General features: G+C 56.9%; 6 protein-coding genes across 6 annotated transcripts; 3 read left to right on the top strand and 3 right to left on the bottom strand.

Moving 5' to 3' along the window:
- The first annotated feature begins 313 nt into the window (after nucleotides 1-313).
- CDEST_09045 (uncharacterized protein) lies at nucleotides 314-746 on the top strand. The gene is made up of 2 exons (XM_062925204.1): nucleotides 314-592; nucleotides 655-746. The coding sequence occupies exons 1-2, from the start codon at nucleotides 345-347 to the stop codon at nucleotides 695-697; spliced, it is 291 nt and encodes a 96-aa protein (XP_062781255.1). The 5' UTR covers nucleotides 314-344; the 3' UTR covers nucleotides 698-746.
- A 139-nt stretch (nucleotides 747-885) lies between these two features.
- CDEST_09044 (Putative heterokaryon incompatibility) lies at nucleotides 886-3004 on the bottom strand (the record flags this gene model as incomplete). Its single annotated transcript, XM_062925203.1, has 2 exons — nucleotides 2610-3004; nucleotides 886-2537 (listed from the first exon to the last, which is right to left on the bottom strand). The coding sequence occupies exons 1-2, from the start codon at nucleotides 2944-2946 to the stop codon at nucleotides 886-888; spliced, it is 1989 nt and encodes a 662-aa protein (XP_062781254.1). The 5' UTR covers nucleotides 2947-3004.
- Nucleotides 3005-3859: 855 nt separating this feature from the next.
- CDEST_09043 (uncharacterized protein) lies at nucleotides 3860-5884 on the bottom strand (the record flags this gene model as incomplete). The annotated part of the gene is made up of 1 exon (XM_062925202.1): nucleotides 3860-5884. One exon carries the CDS (start codon nucleotides 5882-5884, stop codon nucleotides 3860-3862), a length of 2025 nt encoding a protein of 674 aa, XP_062781253.1.
- Nucleotides 5885-10776: 4892 nt separating this feature from the next.
- On the top strand, nucleotides 10777-12453 carry CDEST_09042 (uncharacterized protein; the record flags this gene model as incomplete). The annotated part of the gene is made up of 1 exon (XM_062925201.1): nucleotides 10777-12453. The coding sequence occupies one exon, from the start codon at nucleotides 10777-10779 to the stop codon at nucleotides 12451-12453; it is 1677 nt and encodes a 558-aa protein (XP_062781252.1).
- Nucleotides 12454-13260: 807 nt separating this feature from the next.
- Nucleotides 13261-14615, bottom strand: CDEST_09041 (Putative nitrilase/cyanide hydratase, carbon-nitrogen hydrolase; the record flags this gene model as incomplete). Its single annotated transcript, XM_062925200.1, has 3 exons — nucleotides 13261-13899; nucleotides 14026-14401; nucleotides 14545-14615. The coding sequence occupies 3 exons, from the start codon at nucleotides 14613-14615 to the stop codon at nucleotides 13261-13263; spliced, it is 1086 nt and encodes a 361-aa protein (XP_062781251.1).
- An 840-nt stretch (nucleotides 14616-15455) lies between these two features.
- On the top strand, nucleotides 15456-17192 carry CDEST_09040 (Putative major facilitator, sugar transporter, major facilitator superfamily; the record flags this gene model as incomplete). Its single annotated transcript, XM_062925199.1, has 3 exons — nucleotides 15456-15675; nucleotides 15749-16855; nucleotides 16936-17192. 3 exons carry the CDS (start codon nucleotides 15456-15458, stop codon nucleotides 17190-17192), a joined length of 1584 nt encoding a protein of 527 aa, XP_062781250.1.
- Between the last annotated feature and the right edge of the window lie 19 nt (nucleotides 17193-17211).

The following is a 17211-nucleotide window of genomic DNA, read 5'->3' as shown; positions in this document are numbered from 1 at the left end:
TTGGTGCTATCCTGTAGGTCTCTGCAGGTTGCATGATGCAGTCTTTTAAGCGGCGAGTTCTCATTGAGGCGATTCAACAACTGTCACTTGGCAACAGGTTCGCGGCTATACCTAGAGAGGGCGCAATTCATCACTGCCAATCTTGTAGATCGTAGGTATCCAACGGCGTCTGTTCAGTCGAGAGAGGCGCAACTGCGTTTGCTTGTAGACGTCACAATGCAGCCTCTTCTCGAGGTCCCTACGTGGTTAAATAGCCATCCGCCGCCCTGAAGGGAACCCCGCGCCCCGTATTGCTTTCAATTACTTACCCATTACTGACCACTGAATCTATCACTGTAGACAAGATGACGCTTGATTGCTTTGTCTGCGAGCGGATGCGAGTTGGAAACCCTGGAAAACACGGAAGCCGTGCCGCGGCCTCCACCCAACGATGTTTGCTTTGCAATCGGGACTTTTGCAACGAGCACCGAGGAAACGAGGAGAGCGTCTGCGAGATCAATCACCAGACCTACTTCAGACAACATCCCGATCTCCATGGAAAGATATACGCCACGATGCAGGCAAGATTGGAGGCTGAAGAAGCGAAGTTACCGTACGTCTGTGTCTCGCCATTCAACCAGAGACTCACGCTAATCCTTGTCATGCGGTCGGCAGTTCCGTTGTCCCAACCGAGCAGCCCAGCATTGTGAAGGAGTAGAGGTTGATGATTTGTTCTTATGTCAGTCAAGTTAGCAGTAGTTGCAAATGTTACAGAGATTCTACTGACCGCCTGTGGACGTGTTGAAATAGTCCTCTGTCTATTTCGATAAGCATCCGTTTCATTACATAACGGCATCTGTCCATGTTGTTGAAAGAGAAAACCACATAACGTGTCTCTATCGACGCTCATATGAGTAGAACTTCCTGTCTCTGCCCGCCCTCTATCCAAGACGGGTCAAGGATGCGTCCCCAGCCCACCCGCTCAAAGCCATCTCCCTTCTCAGCCCTCCTCACAACCAAACACCACATGTAGAACGGCTCTGCCGTGTCCACCGGCGGCATGTACCACGGCCTGACCGACTCCTTGAAAAGAGGCAGACAGCTGATCGGCCCAGTGGCCTCGGCCTTCTCGTCAAAGGCAAACCAGCCAATTTTACCCCTCTGCCGGTCGACCAGCATGTGGAGTTGTTCATCGTGATTCGTGTGTGAACACCAGGCCGTGCTTCCCGGGACCAAGTGCCTCAACGCTTCCGACGCCGGGTCGATGGCCCGGAGGTCCTCGATATAGGATGGAAGACAGTCGAACGGGCCGATCCGAGCATCCACCTCTTTGACAAGCGATCCATCAAAGACCAAACCACCAGGACAGCTGACTTGATCAGCCAGCCCAATACGCCCGCTCACGACCGCCATCCCTGGCGTCGCCTCCTCGTTCTCCCTCATCAGGAAATCGACCCTTCCCGTGACCGAAGCCCACGACCACGACGGCACGCCCCCGACGTCGCGGACGAGCTTCTCCCCGCCGTGCCCGCTCCAGAACCACGCCAGCCCCAGCGGCATATCCTCCAGCACGAGCCCGCAGAACGGCGTCTTCCCCTGCCTCTCGCCCCAGGCCGCCGCGAGCCCCTGGATGGCCACGAGCTTGTCCGACTTGTACGTCAGCCCGCGCCGCGAGTAGTCGCGCACCACGTTCTCCCACGTGTGCGGGATCTGGTGCACCGACGACCGCCCGCCGCCGGAGCCGCCGTCGTACTCGTCCACGGCGACGGCCGGGTCGCGGCAGCACGTCCAGACGACGCCCCACTGCGTGAAGTGCGCCGCCCGCCGGGCGAGGATGTACTCCTGGAGCACCCAGGCGCGCGCGTTCAGCGGCCCGTTGTCGACGTGGTACTTGGGCGACCGGGACTGGTAGGCGTACACCCCGCTGTCGCGCCGCCCCTTGTACCGCAGCTGCGCGAACTCGTTCCTCCGTCGGACACCGAAGAGGCCCTGGCTCGAGTCGGTGGCGGCCGAGGCAGCGATGACGAGGGACGCCTGCTCGTAGGTGAGCCCCATGACAGACGCCTCCGTCTCCCAGTCAGCCGCGTCGTCCTGGATGATGCACAGGGAGTCGATCCACAGGTACCCGATCCCGAGGTCGGCGCAGAGGTCGCACGCGTCCCTGAAGGTCTGCGAGAGCGTGGCCCACGGGATGCCCTCCTTGTGCTCCGCGAGGTTGCCGCGGAGTGTGCACGGCGGCCGCTTCTCGGGCGGACCCCAGCAGTGACTGAGCGCCGCGTACTGAACGGCGAGGCCCGAGGCTTTGGCGATCTCCAGGAGCCGTATGTCCGGCGGCGAGTTCTCTTGCTTTGATGGGACGACGTGCAGCAGACGACCCGGCGGCACCGACGGCTGGCGTTCTGCGTCGTGGCCAGAAAAAGATACTCGGCACTGCTCGTGCTGTGACATGCAGATGTCCATTCGCTTCTTGATAAACTGGCCGGGCTTTAACCCATGGGGATCCAGCGGCATGCACAAGTTAGACTCGAGAATATCGCCATTGAGCCACGCAGGACTTTCTAAAGGGGGGGGACCTGGTCAGCATGAAAAAAACATGCCATCAACCAAGCGGCAGAGAGTTAGCTACCAACCCTTCTTCGCGTAGAGCGGAATGTTGGTCTTGAGGCTCCCGGGACCCAAAAGCTGGACGCCGCCGAGCTTGCCCCCGTCGCCGCGGTCCGGGACGCCCTGCCGCAGCCTCAGGACCGTGTCTGCGTGGGCCGCGACGGGTCCCGTTTCCGTCAGGTATTCGGCGTGCTGCGCGAAGTTGTACAGGCAGGACGTGACGATGCGGCAAAAGGAGCAGGCCGAGGCCGCCCCTTGGACTATCTGGCTGAGCGTGGCGAGGGGGTAGCCGTCTGCCGTCGTGTCGAGAGCGGGCGGCAGGCTGTGGAGGTCGATCCTCTGGCACCGTTCGCACAGGTCCATGATGATCCTAGTGTGTTGTCGGAGTTTGAAGACAAGGCCTCTGGCAAGTCACGAGACATCCAGTTTTGCAAGAGTTGGAAGAAACTGTAAGAGAGTCCATGTCGGCAAAGCCATTAAGAGCTAGATCGCCCGATGCTGCCTGATTGTCGGCCATTACATAATCACATCTAGTCACTCGCGTTGAGAGTTGCGAATGTTGTGCAGTGGAACGAACGTGTTGCATTTGTGTGGTGTCAACAGGTCACTTCGTTAAGAACTAGGTGGACTACCTAAACTAAAGCAAAGCTAACAAATCAAAGATCGAAACTAGCAACGGTGAAATACTATAAAATAGAGTTTGGTAAGAAACGAATTCAGTCTCGCTGTCCATCCAAAGGCTTCGGATCACGTTGCGAAGCAGTTACGGCACCCCTGTAAGTGTTGAACATGCTCTATCAGCTATATAAGCGGCAATTCGTCTCGGTTGTGAGATTGTTGTTGCTCATTCCTCAAGAGGCTTGATTTCTAATGAGATAACTCATCGCTGTTATTTATATTATAAGATAACACCTCATTGACACCAAGCCCTACATGCCAACAGTACTCCTAAGCCGCCGAAGGAACCAGAGTTCCCAAGCATGACTCTTTAATAAGCCACAAAAAGTGCTTGGTAAAGTAGAGTTTCTTAAATCGGTTGGTAGTTGAGAGAAGAAAGTGCTCAAAAGACAGAAAGTAGCAACGACATTTACTAGAGACCGCAGCTCTCAATTCACATCTTGTGACCCATCTTCAAGAACATGCAATTCAGGTTGTCAGCAACACAGATTACTATTAAATTATACTGCTATCCAGACATCCAGACACACCTCGAACAAAGAAAACATCCCCCCTTAACATAGGAAATCATTCGCAAAGTCTTGCTCCTTGGGTCTCCTCAGCAATCGTCCGACGGGCTCGAGGCGCCGCTCGTCACGCGGTGGCTGCCGCCCTTGTACGAGCGCGTCGTCGTGACCGTCTTGCTGCCGGAGCGCTGGCTCATCTCATGCATCTGGGCGCTCATGCGCTCCTCGAGCCTCTCGAGCTCGCGGCACTTCTCCTCGTACCGCGCCACCGCCTCGTCGCGCTCGCGGTCCGCCCCGTTACGCGCCGTGATGGCCGTCTCCTTCTGCTCGCGCGCCTCGCGCAGCATCGTCCGCATCGCCGAGATCTCGAACTCGTAGCTCGAGCTGCCCTCCTCAATCTCCGTGATGCTCTCGTACACATCCTCGTACTTGCGCTCCCAGTCGTGGCACTTCTCCTTGAGCACGCCGCACTGCCCGCCGAGGTCCTCGACCTCGATCCGCAGGCTGGCCACGATGGACTGGTGGCTGTGAATCTCCGCCTCAAGCTTCTCGACCTGGCCCCGCGCGAGACCGTAGTCGAGCTCGAGACGCTCGATGCGCTCCGTCTTGGTGTGGATCTCTTCTTGCGTCTTCTTCAGCAGCGACTCGGTGTGGCTGAGCGTCTCCTGGACCAGGAGCAGCTGGCGGTGGTTGTCGTCGGCGCGGCCGGCGGCGCGCTCGCCTTCCTCTTGGATGCGCTTCTTCTCGATGACGAGCACGCGCAGCTCCTCCGTCTTCTTGGAGACGGTCTCGCGCAACTCCGTCTGCGTAATCTCGACGCGCGAGATCTCCTCGCGCACCGAGACAATCTCGCGCTCCGCGTGCTCCCACTTGAGCTTCCACTTGCCGCAGCGGTCCTCGGCGTCCTCGCACCGGCCGTGCTCGTCCTCGATCTCGCGCTTGAGCCGCTCGATGTGCTGCTCGAGCTCCTCCTTCTCGTGCCGGATCCGCGTGACGGCCTCCTCCTTCTCCGTCTTGACGCGCGTGACCGTCTCGTGGAGCTCCTTGACCTCGTGCTTGCGCTTCTCGTAGAGCTCCTCGATCTCTTTGTACTTGCGTCGGATCTCGTCGTGCCTGTGCTCCCACTTGCGCAGGCCGTCCTCGAGCTCGCCCTCTCGGTGAAGCAGCTCGTGCTTCTCCTTCTTGAGCAGCGCGTTGGTCTGCCTGTACTGCACGAGCTCCTTGTTGGTCGACTCGAAGTGGGTGTTAACCTCCTCGTGCCGCGACTGCAGGTCGGTGTACTTGAGGTCGAGCGCCTCGCGCTCCCCGCGCAGCCGGCCGCACTTCTCATCGAGGTCGGCGCGGGCGGCCTCGGTGGCGACAAGCGTCAGACGCATCTGCTCCGACGTCTTCTTCAGCTCCTCGTGCTCCTTGCGGATGTACGTGAGGCTGTCCTTGGTCTCGGCCACCTCGTGGCGGAGGGACTTGCACTCGGTGTCGCGCTCCGCCAGCTTCAGCTTGAAGTCGGAGGCGCTGTTGATGGCCGCCGTAAGCTCGAAGCGCACCTTGACGAGCTCCTGCTTGCGCTCCTCCTGGTCGTGGTTGTGGTGGCTGTGCTCCTTTTCTTTCTGCTCGATGACCTCGGTCAACTCCTCGTAGCGCTCGCACATGCGGTCCATCTCGGCGTAGGCCGCCTCGCGCTCGGCGATGATCTTGCTCCAGACCTCCCTCAGGGAGAGGCTGCGTCTCGACATGCTCGCCATGAGCTCCGTCAGCGCGAAGAACTCCCCCTCGGCCTGGGACGTGAGCTCCTTCGACACCTCGGAGCGGTGGGCAGAGGAGAAGCTGCCGCCGCCGGCGCTCCACGACGTGCGGCTTACGCGGCGGCGGGTCGTGTAGGAGCTCCGAACGGAGCCGGTGGGACTGGGGCCACGGGGGGAGAACGGACGGTCGGAGGGGTAGTGAGTCAGGTCCGGGCGAGGCAGACGACGGGGCCGGTTTCGGTCCGTGATCGTGAGCCCGGACATCTCGTTGGCCAGACCGTCGGACTCGCCAGCAATGTCTGCCGAGTCGTCATTGATGTGGTTGTCCATGTGGTTGTGCGGATGCCCCGCGGGTTGGCTCTGAGTCGTCGCCATATTGTTGTTGTTCTTCTTCTTGTTGTTATCGTTGTCTGGATGTCCAAAGTAAGAGACAAGAGTAGAGTTTAGAGATTGGAAAATCACCTCGGTCATGTAAGTTTCCGGGGGTTAAGAGTTGTGAGAGAGAGAGAATCAGATGAAAGTCTTGTGAGCTGAAGAGTGGACAGGAACACGACGGCGTCGTATCGCGTTCTTATTCTCCGAGAAGACACTCTGCTGCCCCCTGCATTCAAACATTGAGGTCCAAAGATCAGCGATAGCTACCAAAACCAGTCAGGGTCTAATCTGCGCAATCTCGTTCCTGAGACACCGCCTGATGGTCGCCGGCTTCCCAAAGCAGCTCGTCCGATCTCGAGAAGCTTTCCTTTCCGAGCACCCATCCACCACAATTCGCGGCTCGGAACGCAAGACCCTGCCCCGAGTGTAAAGTGTCGTGATCTGCGGCGCTAACTGAGACCTACTTACTGAGAAGAGAGGGCTCGGCGTCGTCGGCACCTGAGAGCATCCTCATGCTTGCATCCCTGATGTCGTAGCTGAGCCAGCCACAAGCATCGCGAGACACACACAGTCCCGACATCCAAAGGAACGGTCGGACGCGCCTGATTGGCCCGCGAGCGACGATCCCAAATGCCGGACGATATTGTGCCAAGGAATCTGCATCTCGCAAAGGATTTCGCCCAAGACAGTTTTTTGAGACATGGCCCAAGTGAGGTCGTGTGTGATGATGATCTGGTGTTGTGTAACTGTCGCTGCTGCAATGGGGAAAGCATACGGGTATCGTCAACGCCCATGGAAAGAATCATCGTCATGGAAACCGGAAACGGTGATATTTCATCACGCACTACCTTTCCATCCGGGAGAGGTTGCGTCGTTCGGACGTTGCAGATCTTCCCCACGTCGAGGGGCTGTCTCCTTGGGGAGAGTGAGAGACAGACGGGTTCGTTTGGTGCCCAATCATCATCATTTAGCCAGTATCATCACCAACGAGCATTGTTTAGTCCTGGAGTATGCTGGCGTCAATAGCCGCGTTCCAGGAGACCGAACTGAGACTTGGCTGCGTTCAGCTGCGTGGACTAAGAGCCCGGTAGTGTGGAACATTTCGTCCTGGTGGAGCGGGGAATGTCTGAGAAGGCCGTTTTCCTTTCCTCACTCAGGAGGGCACATCATCATCATGATACGTGAGGTCAAACGCGTCCAAGACTTACAATTCCTTCTCATTCCAGCGGGGTCAATGCCCCTTATTTTCACCGTGGCTCTCATACGCCTTTGGTGCTTCTTGTACGGAAGCTCTCCTCGAGTGATACGTCCTTGGCATCTGATCTTGGGCGGAATCTCTCGACCGACGCGACTGTCTCGTACTTCCAGCCCTTGCGTACCTGGGACGAGCTTCCCCCTCCTCGCCCTGATCATGGGAAACGCAACAATTAGACCGTAGATTCTGCGATAAGGAATTACCATTCACCCATTTTCAAACACCGGGAGCTGCGAGTGGAGTATCATAGAGCACCGCGGCGGCGGAACGCGAATGCCAAAAAGAAACAATCAAAAAAATTCCCCATCCACGAACGAACCACTGGAACTTTGGCCAAGGAACCGTCTTCTTATGCCCCTATTCTATTCCACAGCCGAAGGACGGAAGACCCTTGTCAGCCACCCAGGAGTGAGGTGCCTCTTTGCTTTTCAGACGACAGCTTATCGTTAGATCGACTCCCAGCGATGCGCCGTGCGTCTGGAAGCCGAACTTGTCTGGGACAAAGTCCCACTTTCTCCCCCACGGAGCTGGCGCCCAAAATGCTCCCTCCCGTGCGGAAAAAGGGGGAGGGGGGGCTATGGCGGGCTTGTTACCGTCAGTGCTGCCGTCCTCCATGACCATCATCCCGCGCCGGTCGAAGAAAACAGCATTCCATCCCACGGGAGACTCTCTGATGCGTCCAATGAGGATCCCACTGTCCCCTGTTCGGGTGTTCTTGCCCCTTGAAATCCGCCGGGGCGACCAAGTCCCCCGTTGAGGCCGGCAACGCCGACGAGGTTGGCGGTGAAGGCGGCCAAGTCACCATGGAGGACGTCTTGTTCTAGCCAGAAACCTGGGGGTTCGGGAAAGAAAGTGGAAACAAGAAGGCGTGGCTCCTGGAACCATGTTTATGTGGCGAACGACTGTTGAGGGCGGAGGAGGGAAACAGGGGAGCAAGGGTGATGAGGCTGGATGGGTGTCCGGTTGCCTCCACGTTGGGAATTGGCGGGTTTTTTTGTTTGTGCTCGTTTTCCGTGATTGCCCCCCGTAAGATCCGAGCCTTTGAATGTTTCCCTCCATCGACTCTAGGGAATGTTGTGAATCCAATGTTGACCTGCCGCTCTCAACGGTTGCGCCGCTTGATGTCGGACTCTGCGCCTGCTGGCAGGGGACCTTGATCTTCATTTCCAGATTTCCCATGGCTAGGAGGCCACCGAATCGAACGACTACATCATTCAAGACCGCTTCTTCGCATGATCCATCTTTCCCAATCTGCTGGTTATCCGCCTCCATGCGACACAGCGTCCGGCGTTGCTCGAGATGAGAGTAGCGGTGCCAGGCAATGGGGATGGTGGGCGTCAACATGAAGAGCTTTTCCCAGGTGAAGTTGCTTCTTGGAAAAGTCCGGCACCTGGATTGAGAAGAAAGGACCTTTGACGGTATGTAGAATGTCAGCTGGCATTCTTACGAAGCCTTCAGCCCTTCGTAAGAATTCGACGGCATCCACGTCGCCAGCAACACATCGAGCGTTCTAGACTCGTGGGTTTCAGCCCCAGGGCGAAACGGTTATTCGGCTTCAGGTAATGAATGTTAGTGACACATGATCTTGCCATCTGCCCCAGCTCATACTTTGTCTGCAGACTTTGGAATCGACATAAAAACATGATGGGCCGAAGATCTTAGCCTGTGCTACTTCATCCTGGAAAAGTACTTCCAATCAGGCCCTCGTTGAAAGGGTGAACACTTCGTTTCGGGCGAATGGTGTGCACGAAGCGCTTCATGCTGTCCATCGGGGGGCCCTATGCAGCCCAGGTCTGTCTGGTAAGTCTGTCTGATGGAGAATATTTCCATAGATACGTCCTCGAGGCTCACATTCCTAGTCGCATAAATATTTGTTCAGTCTGGGGGCTGAAATCTTCTCGTCCCTATTCATAAGCTCGAAGCAGGCTTTGAGGCCTTGAAGAATTCTCCACCACACGACTTTGCTGAAATGGATTGTAGGAAAATGTGTCGTTCTTAACGTGTCCATCCTTCCTCGTGGCTGGCGGAAGAGGTCTTATTCGGAGGCAAAGAATTCCAAGATGGGTATTCTAGAATGCAAGATCGAATAAAGCCTTGAGCTGGGGCTCAGGTGTCGCTCTGTCTCTAAAAGAGACTATATTCCCGAGTACTTGGCTGGATTGATCGTAGATAAGGGGTGGGATAGACATTGCTACTAGGAGAAGACCGCACCGCTCAGCTTCAACTTCGTCAACGGTGGGATTGATGTGTGAGAGAGGCTATGGGTAGATTGTCAAGAGCCCTCTTTGACTTGGTTTGTAAATCGCTTGAACTTTGGAACAATATTCTGCATATCCTTTACTGGGGCGATATATAACTTATCTGCATCTAAATTTGTTGGTCGTTTAGTTCCTGTAGTGGAAGGGAACATGATGGTGGGCTTTTTCCACGGCGATATGCGATTGATTGAATGTGTGTGTAGTAAGTCCTATAGGATTAGTACCACTTGCATTAAGAGAGATTCTTCCATTTTCCGTGAACGAACTTTCCGTAGCAAACGTACAAGACAACTTACAAAGTGGATTATCGTTATCGAAGGCTCTGCTAGTAAACTACACCTTAATGACCTCTTTCACTATTTGGAAACGTGTTGAAGACTGAATCGGAGCCCACTCCGTGGAGTCAGGCTGGGTTCAACTGTGGCTGCGCATTTTCAGGGGAATTAAAGCTGTGGCTGACGGGTTCAGTCAGTAGCCTCATCACCCGGAGGAAAGGGTCCTTTAAGAGGGATGAGATGGTCTCGGATGACGGGCCGGGCGAGGGTCCAAGGGGCTAACAGGGCGTATGACGTAAATCCGGGTGAGATCCAGATGGGTGATCGACCGATGATGCAAGTTCGCCAAGAGCCGCGGCGTGAGCAGGGGTTGTGGGATGATGGTTCTCAGTCAACAGTCAGTCAGGGCTACTCACAGCAACCACTCTCCTACTCTCACAACCTCTCACTCCTCTCTTTGCAAACACCTGGTAACCGTGATTTCGACGTGGTAGCCGAGAAGGACGCAGGACGTGGAACATAACAGTCCTGTTTCCCGCCCCCTGAGAGACGTCAAAGGGTCTTACATGTGACCCGGCCAGCTCATCAACGGACGGACGGTCTGGGGGGGGGCGCAAATGGCCAGATATAAGCGAATCCCCCATCGGCCCCTGTGAACGTGGCTGCGGGTAATGACATCAACTTCCGACATCCCTCTTCCTATCAACTCAGGCTTTCCCTTGTTGCCTCTCCCTCGCATTTCAAGGTAAATGTGGCTGGTGTCCCGACGAACCCTCCCTCCCCTCCACGAACCTGGGGGATCGGCACGGGACATCGCGGTCTCGTTGTCAAACGTAGCGCCGCGGCGGCAGGGGATGATGGGTTGTGTGTGCTTAGCCTGACGACTTGCTTGCGTACGCCTCGTTCTTCTCCCTGTTCTCACAAACAAGAATACATACGATCTCCAGGTTCCCTCTGCTGTGAACGCCATCTCACATAACCACGACTTTTAAGGGTCGTGATCTCTCTGGGGCTCTCACTAACCCACATCCTTAAATCACTTTCATGAGTCCTTAGTCCATCTCCATAGTTTCTCCTCACCCCCAAACCACCACACCAGAGACCATGATGCCGGACCTACCCACGATAACCCTCGACACCACCCTCGCCGACCTCTACCGCCGCGGATCCCCCCGAAACGCCAAGAAGCGCATCGCCCAGGTCTTCAGCGGCATCAACTCGGGCACCCGCCTCAGCGCCGACGTCCCCCGCAACGCAAAATATCTCTACCAGGACACCCCCTTCAACACCGTACCCGACGACGTGTCCTCGAGCAAGCCCAACGGCGATGCCGGGCAGCAGCGGCAGCAGCACAAGGAGCTCGCAGTGAAGTACCTCTCGTTGATCCCGCAGCGCGACGCCTTCATCAGCGGCGACACGGCCGTCGTGCTCTTCCACGTCGACGACACGGACTCGCAGAGGGCCCACGACCGGCGCGAGGCCGAGAAGACCATCTCCGTGCTCCCCAAGAACCAGCGACCCGACCTCGTTTTCTGCTCCGGCCCCTCGCGGATCCCCGTCAAAGAAGCGGGCATCGACCTCATCGCGTACAAACTCGTCCTCGACGGCCTCGAGGCCTATGACCTTGTCGTCCCGACCGACACGCACTGGTTCCTCAACTCCAAGGCCGCCCTCGCGCGCTCCGGTCTACCGACGCCCCGGTCCAAAATCCTTGAACTCGACGGCGTCGCCGACGAGGCGCGGGCATGCTGCGACCCCTGCACCGACGGCGACGCCGCCGCCGAGTTCGTCATCCCGGAGGCGTGCGCGGGATCCCGGGGTGAATGGTTCGCGCGGCAGAGCTCCCGGATCCTCGCGGAACTCGAGTCGCACCCCCTCCCCTTCGTGCTCAAGAACCAGCAGACCTTCGGCGGCGCGGGGACATACATCGTCAGGACCGAGGACCGGCGTGTGAGGGTCGTCGAGGACTTGCGCGGCGGCGTGCTGCGGAAGCTCCTCTCGTCCGTGACGCCTTCCAACGTCCACCTGCGGCCCGCGGCGCTGATCCTCTCGGACCTCGTCGAGGATCCCGTCGGCGACTTCGGCCTGACCTTCTTCGTCACCGACGACGGCGGGGACCCCATCTTCCTCGCGGCGTCGGAGCAGCTGACGGACGGCGACAACGCGTGGATCGGCAGCACCATCAACTACGGGCGCCAGGACGAGCTTGAGAGGAAGTTTGGCGCGCTGGTGAAGAAGATCGCCTCGTGGCTGAGGGGCCATGACTATGTCGGACCGGCGGGCGCTGATGTTCTCGAGACTCGTCCTTCGCCGTCGAGAGGCCAGAAGCCGACGACCAACGGCTGCAAGACGAACGGCTCCGATATGAACGGTTACCAGACGAACGGTCACAAGGCCAATGGCCATACATCAAACGGCTATACCAACGGCACACATCCTCCCGACACCAACGCCGACGCCGACTTCTCCAACTTTCACGTCGTCGACCTCAACATCCGCACCTCGGGCTCCCTCTGCCTCCCCCTCCTGCGCACCCACTTCACCAGCCGCGGCCTCATGAGCGCCTCCTCCTTCTCCATCAGCTGCAGCCAGGGCCGCGACGCCTTCATCGCCGACTTCGCCGACGACTTCGCCGCGGGGCGCATGTGCGTTGTCAGCTGGTACGAGGACCCGGACACGGGCGCCAGCCTGGCCGACGTGGCCGTCGGCGCGGAGGACGAGGCGGGGTTGAGGAGGGCCATGCAACGCGTGAGGGACGCGACGGACGAGGTTACCTTCTGATGCTCTGGGGTGAAGGTCAGATGCCGTACGTAGATCTGTAGAGTGAGATGGGTATTTGGAGAGTTTGGTTGATTTCAGGCTCAGGGATGAGTGCAGGACAAACGAGACGGCGTTGAATGATAGAGGTCGGCGAGAAGACCATGAATCATCGTAGATAGCAGGGCAACTAGACGGAATGCATCCCCCCCTTAAGGACCAGGCTATTGCGCCAGACCTGGCAATCTGAGCCAGCATGACCGCGGTGTCATTAAGCTGGAGCAGTCCGTGTCATCTCGGACTGATCTAGACGAGGGCCTCTTCAACCTGCGGTGTGATGTCGTGCTCGCTCAGCGGCGAGGGCGTTATCGTTGGCTTCCAGGATGATTAACAACACGGTGAGCCGACAACGAGCTCCGCAACCTTCATCCAGATAGTCCTTGACTTCCGCGCAATATTGCTCACTTACTCAGCAATGACTGGGAGTCCGTTGACACACCTCGCCCACGCTCCAAGTCGACAACAGCAAACCTGCAGTGTAACCCAAGAGGCGTATCCGGCTCAATGTCGATCCTCAAAACAGCTCTTTTCCCTGTCTGACTTTCTTTCTTTTGACTACAAGAGGACTTTTCATGTTTGATGCTGCACATTAATGTATTCAATACATCGCCTCATCGGTACATACGGCCACTAGTACATCTGAGCTATTCTTGAGAATACATTCATCGAATATGATCCTCGAAGGCGCTCCTGAACAGCACCGGAACGTAAAAGGCGGCCCACCAAATGACTGAGACCATTTATGCTACGACCCGGGTCCCCTCTCTTCTTTCAGTCACTTTGGGCCGTCGGCAGATTCGGAAACCTCGCCGCGTGAGCAAACTCACCGACTTGGTCGTATTCACAGTGCCGGCGCACCTCGCCCCTGACCTGCAGCGTGAATATGTCTGGGCGGGAGTACTGCCCCACGGTGTCGACGATGCTCTTGGCAGTGTAGATCTCGTCAAAGTCGAGCTCGCCATATAGGAGACCGTCATAGGTCGCGCTGGGCGCTTTCACAAGAGTGCGTCCGTCCGGCGCGATGATCTCTGAGAACCCTCCCCCGATGACTGCGGTGTGCGGCAGCTCCTCGCCAGGACCGTCTGATAACGACGACGGAATATTGGCGTTCGGTTCGGGAATCAGTCCGTTGGCTAGGAGGCCCTTTTCGGTTTGCGTTGAAGAGGCAAGGAGGACAAAGGTCGCGCCCTCGACGGCCAAGGTGTGCGTCGCCATGGTGCAGGGCTCAACGGTGTTGAAGAAAGGCATCGTCCCGACGGGCGGGAATAGGTTCGGCCAGGAAGCCACGTGGATTTGTTCCCCCTGGAAGTACGTGTTGTATTTGAGGAGCGGTTGGAAATGTTCGAAGCACTGAAGCCCTCCGACTCGGCCAATGAGGGTAGCAACAACGTTGGTGGCGCAATCACCCGACTAGAGAAGCAGTGTTAGAGTGCACACACTAGGTATATCTGATGGAAGAGCCAAGGGGGTATAGTATGGGTACAAGGAAGAAGACTGAGAGATTGTGAAGGTAACAGTTCGCGATCTAGAACTCACCGCATCGCCAAACAGGATTCTCTCCTGTGCCGTGGGCTTGAACTTCCTTCTGTGCAGAAGAATGCTCCCATCCGGGCCGATGAACGTCTGCGCCATGTACAGACTGCCCCGGTGACGCTCCGAGATGCCAATGACGACCATGATCTGGGCGGCCCTGGCAGCCATGCGAATCCGTTCCATGTGCTTCGATTCGACGTCGACAGAGTTGCGGTAGTACTTGAGGTTGTAGGGAAAGTTTTCCTTCTCCGTCTTGGCGTGGATGTAGTTGGGATACCCGGGAATCCACAGCTCGGGAAACGCGATGAGCCTCGCGCCGTTGCCACCAGCCTCAGCGATGAAGTCGCAGGTCTTGTTTGTTGCGGCCTCGATATCGAACCTGTATCAAAAAAAAAGGGGGGGCAGACAGCATGTAAGCCAACTGTATCATTCGAGGCCGTGCCGAAGCGTAAGATAGGCATCTGAGTGCATCTCACGGTTGTGCTGGGCCCGGGGCTTGAGGACTAAATTGGGGTGGCTTACCAGCATGGTTCAGATTGAACGACGGCGACTTTAACCGGCTCGTTCGGGTCTCCGTGAACGTAAGAGCCCATTGTGTGAAGACAGAGTCGATATATGGATGAGGGAAATGAGATGAGAGATTCTCGCAAGGAAGAATTGCAGCAAGGAGATTATCTATCCAAGTGTAAGGGACGGACCATAAACACGCTAGATTTGAAGGGTATTCAGACATCAAGACCAACATACAAGCTTTATACGTTCTATCTTGTGCCTCTTGGGCCCAAGTTCGATCATCCCAGATCCGGCAAGCGTGCCAGCTAGAATTCTAATGAAAGATTGCAACTGGATAGCAAACCAGGTTGCCACACGGCGCGGCGTAATACCAATCAGACATTGTTTCTCTACACGGCTTATCTGCCTGATAAAGATAACGTCTTTGATGTCTTCGTTTCGTATATCAATATCCGGTCGGTATCTTTCGGGAGGGCTCTCCAACAACAAACTCAATCAATGCACGGGGTAGAGATAAAGACCTCCCGGAATTCAAAATCCGGCCGGTATCTCTCTGAGGGCTCCACAACCGCGGAGCCACTTAATGCGTGACAACGACAATGGCCCGCCGTAAATCAACAGCCGGTTGTTATCGGTGCAAGCAAGATAGACCAGCAGAGGCAATGCCAACTCCAGGCTGTGGTTATACGGGATGCAGTAGTTAATCACAGGAAGATTTACATCTTAAGGATGAGAATTCCTCGCAGTTCGAATCAGGGCAAAAGAGAGTAGCTACCCTTGAGATACTATACTTTGACACTCAGTGCCGTCCAAAGACTCGACTTTCAGGTTCCCATTTTCGATTGAGTAGCAACTCAACAGGCTCTAGGCCTGTAAGAGCAACCCCACACGGATCGTGTTCTAGCTCTCCCCCTTCAACAATGGAAGAAAAGCCGCAACACCCCGAAGTCGCAACCCGCTCTCGGAGCATCAGCCAAGGGGAGACAATCCCGACGCCCGTAGGCCAGTATGGCGTGCCCTCCTGGGCCAGCTATATGCCTGGTCCCTCCCCTACGTATCGTTTCGGGGGCCTCTCGGCACCATGGGCCAGGACTGGCATCATACTATGCGGACGCTGTATCATGGTGATATCCGGCTACAGTTAGTCACGGCTCGCTTCCTTCTACCTTGTGCGTTTTCGCAACACTGACGATTCACCGCCCCCACCTCCCAGATCTGGCGCTGATGGGGAGTATCTCCTCTCTTGCACCCTATCTCACCACCGTCGGTCTTGCGGACGGAAGCAAACACGCGAAATTTCTCGTCGGCCTCATCAACTCGCTCTACTGGGCGGGCGTCGTCGTCGGAGCCTTACTCGTTGGCGGGTTTTCCGACAAAGTCGGGCGCCGCCGAGCCATCGTGTTTACCGGACTCTTCGCCGTCGTCGTCGCCCCAGTGTTCGCATCTCTGCAGAACTTCACGTGGGCGTTGGTCGCCCGGTTCGCCAACGGACTGGCAACCGGGTCGTTCGACTCTGTCGGGCTCAACTGGTCGGCCGAGACGGTGGACCCTCGCCACCGAGGCCGGACCATCGGCTTCCACATGAGCTGCGCAGCGATGGGCGCGGCCATTGCGTACTTTATCCCGTTTGGCTTGAACAAGCACAGGTCTGGCGATGTTGTGTGGCGGCTTCCGCTGGCTTTCCAGCTGCTTTTTGTGCTCGTCGTGCTCTCCGTCGTGTGTTTCCTTCCGGAGTCGCCCAGATGGCTGGTTCAGGTCGGTCTCACGGACGCAGCTCGCGATGTTCTGCTTGCGGTCAAGCACTGTGACAACCCAGAGGAGTTGCCGGCAATGGTCGAAATCGAGTTGGAGTCCGTCTCCAAGACCATTGAGATGGAACGCAGACACAGCTCGTCGACCAGCTACTGGGCCATGTTTACCGTCCCCGACGACTTGAGGACGGCTCGACGTACGTGGTCCGCATTCTTTATCCAGTTCGCGACGCAAGCCATGGTCGGCTCTGGCTTTGTGTCCGGCTACGGCATCCAGATCTTCGAGATGGGCGGCTGGTCTCCCGACCTGGCAGCTCTTCTCGCCGGACTGGCAATCGTGACCCAGGCCGTCTTTGGAATGCCAGGGGCCATCTTTTCCGACAAGCTTGGCCGACGGAAGGCCATGATCGGCGGTGCCGCTGTCGGGGCTGTCATCCTAGCCCTCATCGGCATGTGCGGCTATTTCGTGGACAAGCACTCCGAGTCGAATCCTGCGCTCGCAAAGTCGTACGGCTCAGCAACCGTAGGCTTGGTGTTCTTGTGGTGCGCGGTTTTCGGTGCAACTTGGCGTAAGTGGCTTGATTGATTCCCGCACGATTTTTTCCATAGGTCTGTTGACAAACTGACTGACTGACTTTCGACTTCACAGTCTGGTGTCCCTTTGTCTATCCTTCGGAAATCTTCCCGGCCCAGTCTCGAGCCAAAGGAAGCTCGGTGGGCATCGTTGGCCTAGGCCTGGGCTCCTTTTTCGCCAGCATGATCAGCCCATACTTGTTTGACGCAATCGGCTACCAATCGCTCTTCATGATCTGCGGACTCAGTTTCCTGGTGGCCATGATCTGCTACCTATGGATGCCCGAAACAGCTGGCAAGACCTTGGAGGAAATTGATGGGCTTTACGACTGAAGGGCGTCGTAGGATTCAA

This window comes from Colletotrichum destructivum, chromosome 5 (assembly GCF_034447905.1).
Source record: "Colletotrichum destructivum chromosome 5, complete sequence".
NCBI classification, from domain to species: Eukaryota; Fungi; Ascomycota; class Sordariomycetes; order Glomerellales; family Glomerellaceae; genus Colletotrichum; species Colletotrichum destructivum.
Note: the sequence above shows the minus strand (reverse complement) of the source record. Positions and strands in the feature narration are given on the sequence as shown.

Excerpts from the sequence above, each read along its gene's own strand:
- CDEST_09045 (XM_062925204.1), top strand. The coding sequence starts at position 345 with ATGACGCTTGATTGCTTTGTCTGCGAGCGGATGCGAGTTGGAAACCCT. Across the intron at positions 593-654 it reads GCTGAAGAAGCGAAGTTACC|TTCCGTTGTCCCAACCGAGC; the intron begins GTACGTCTGTGT and ends TGCGGTCGGCAG.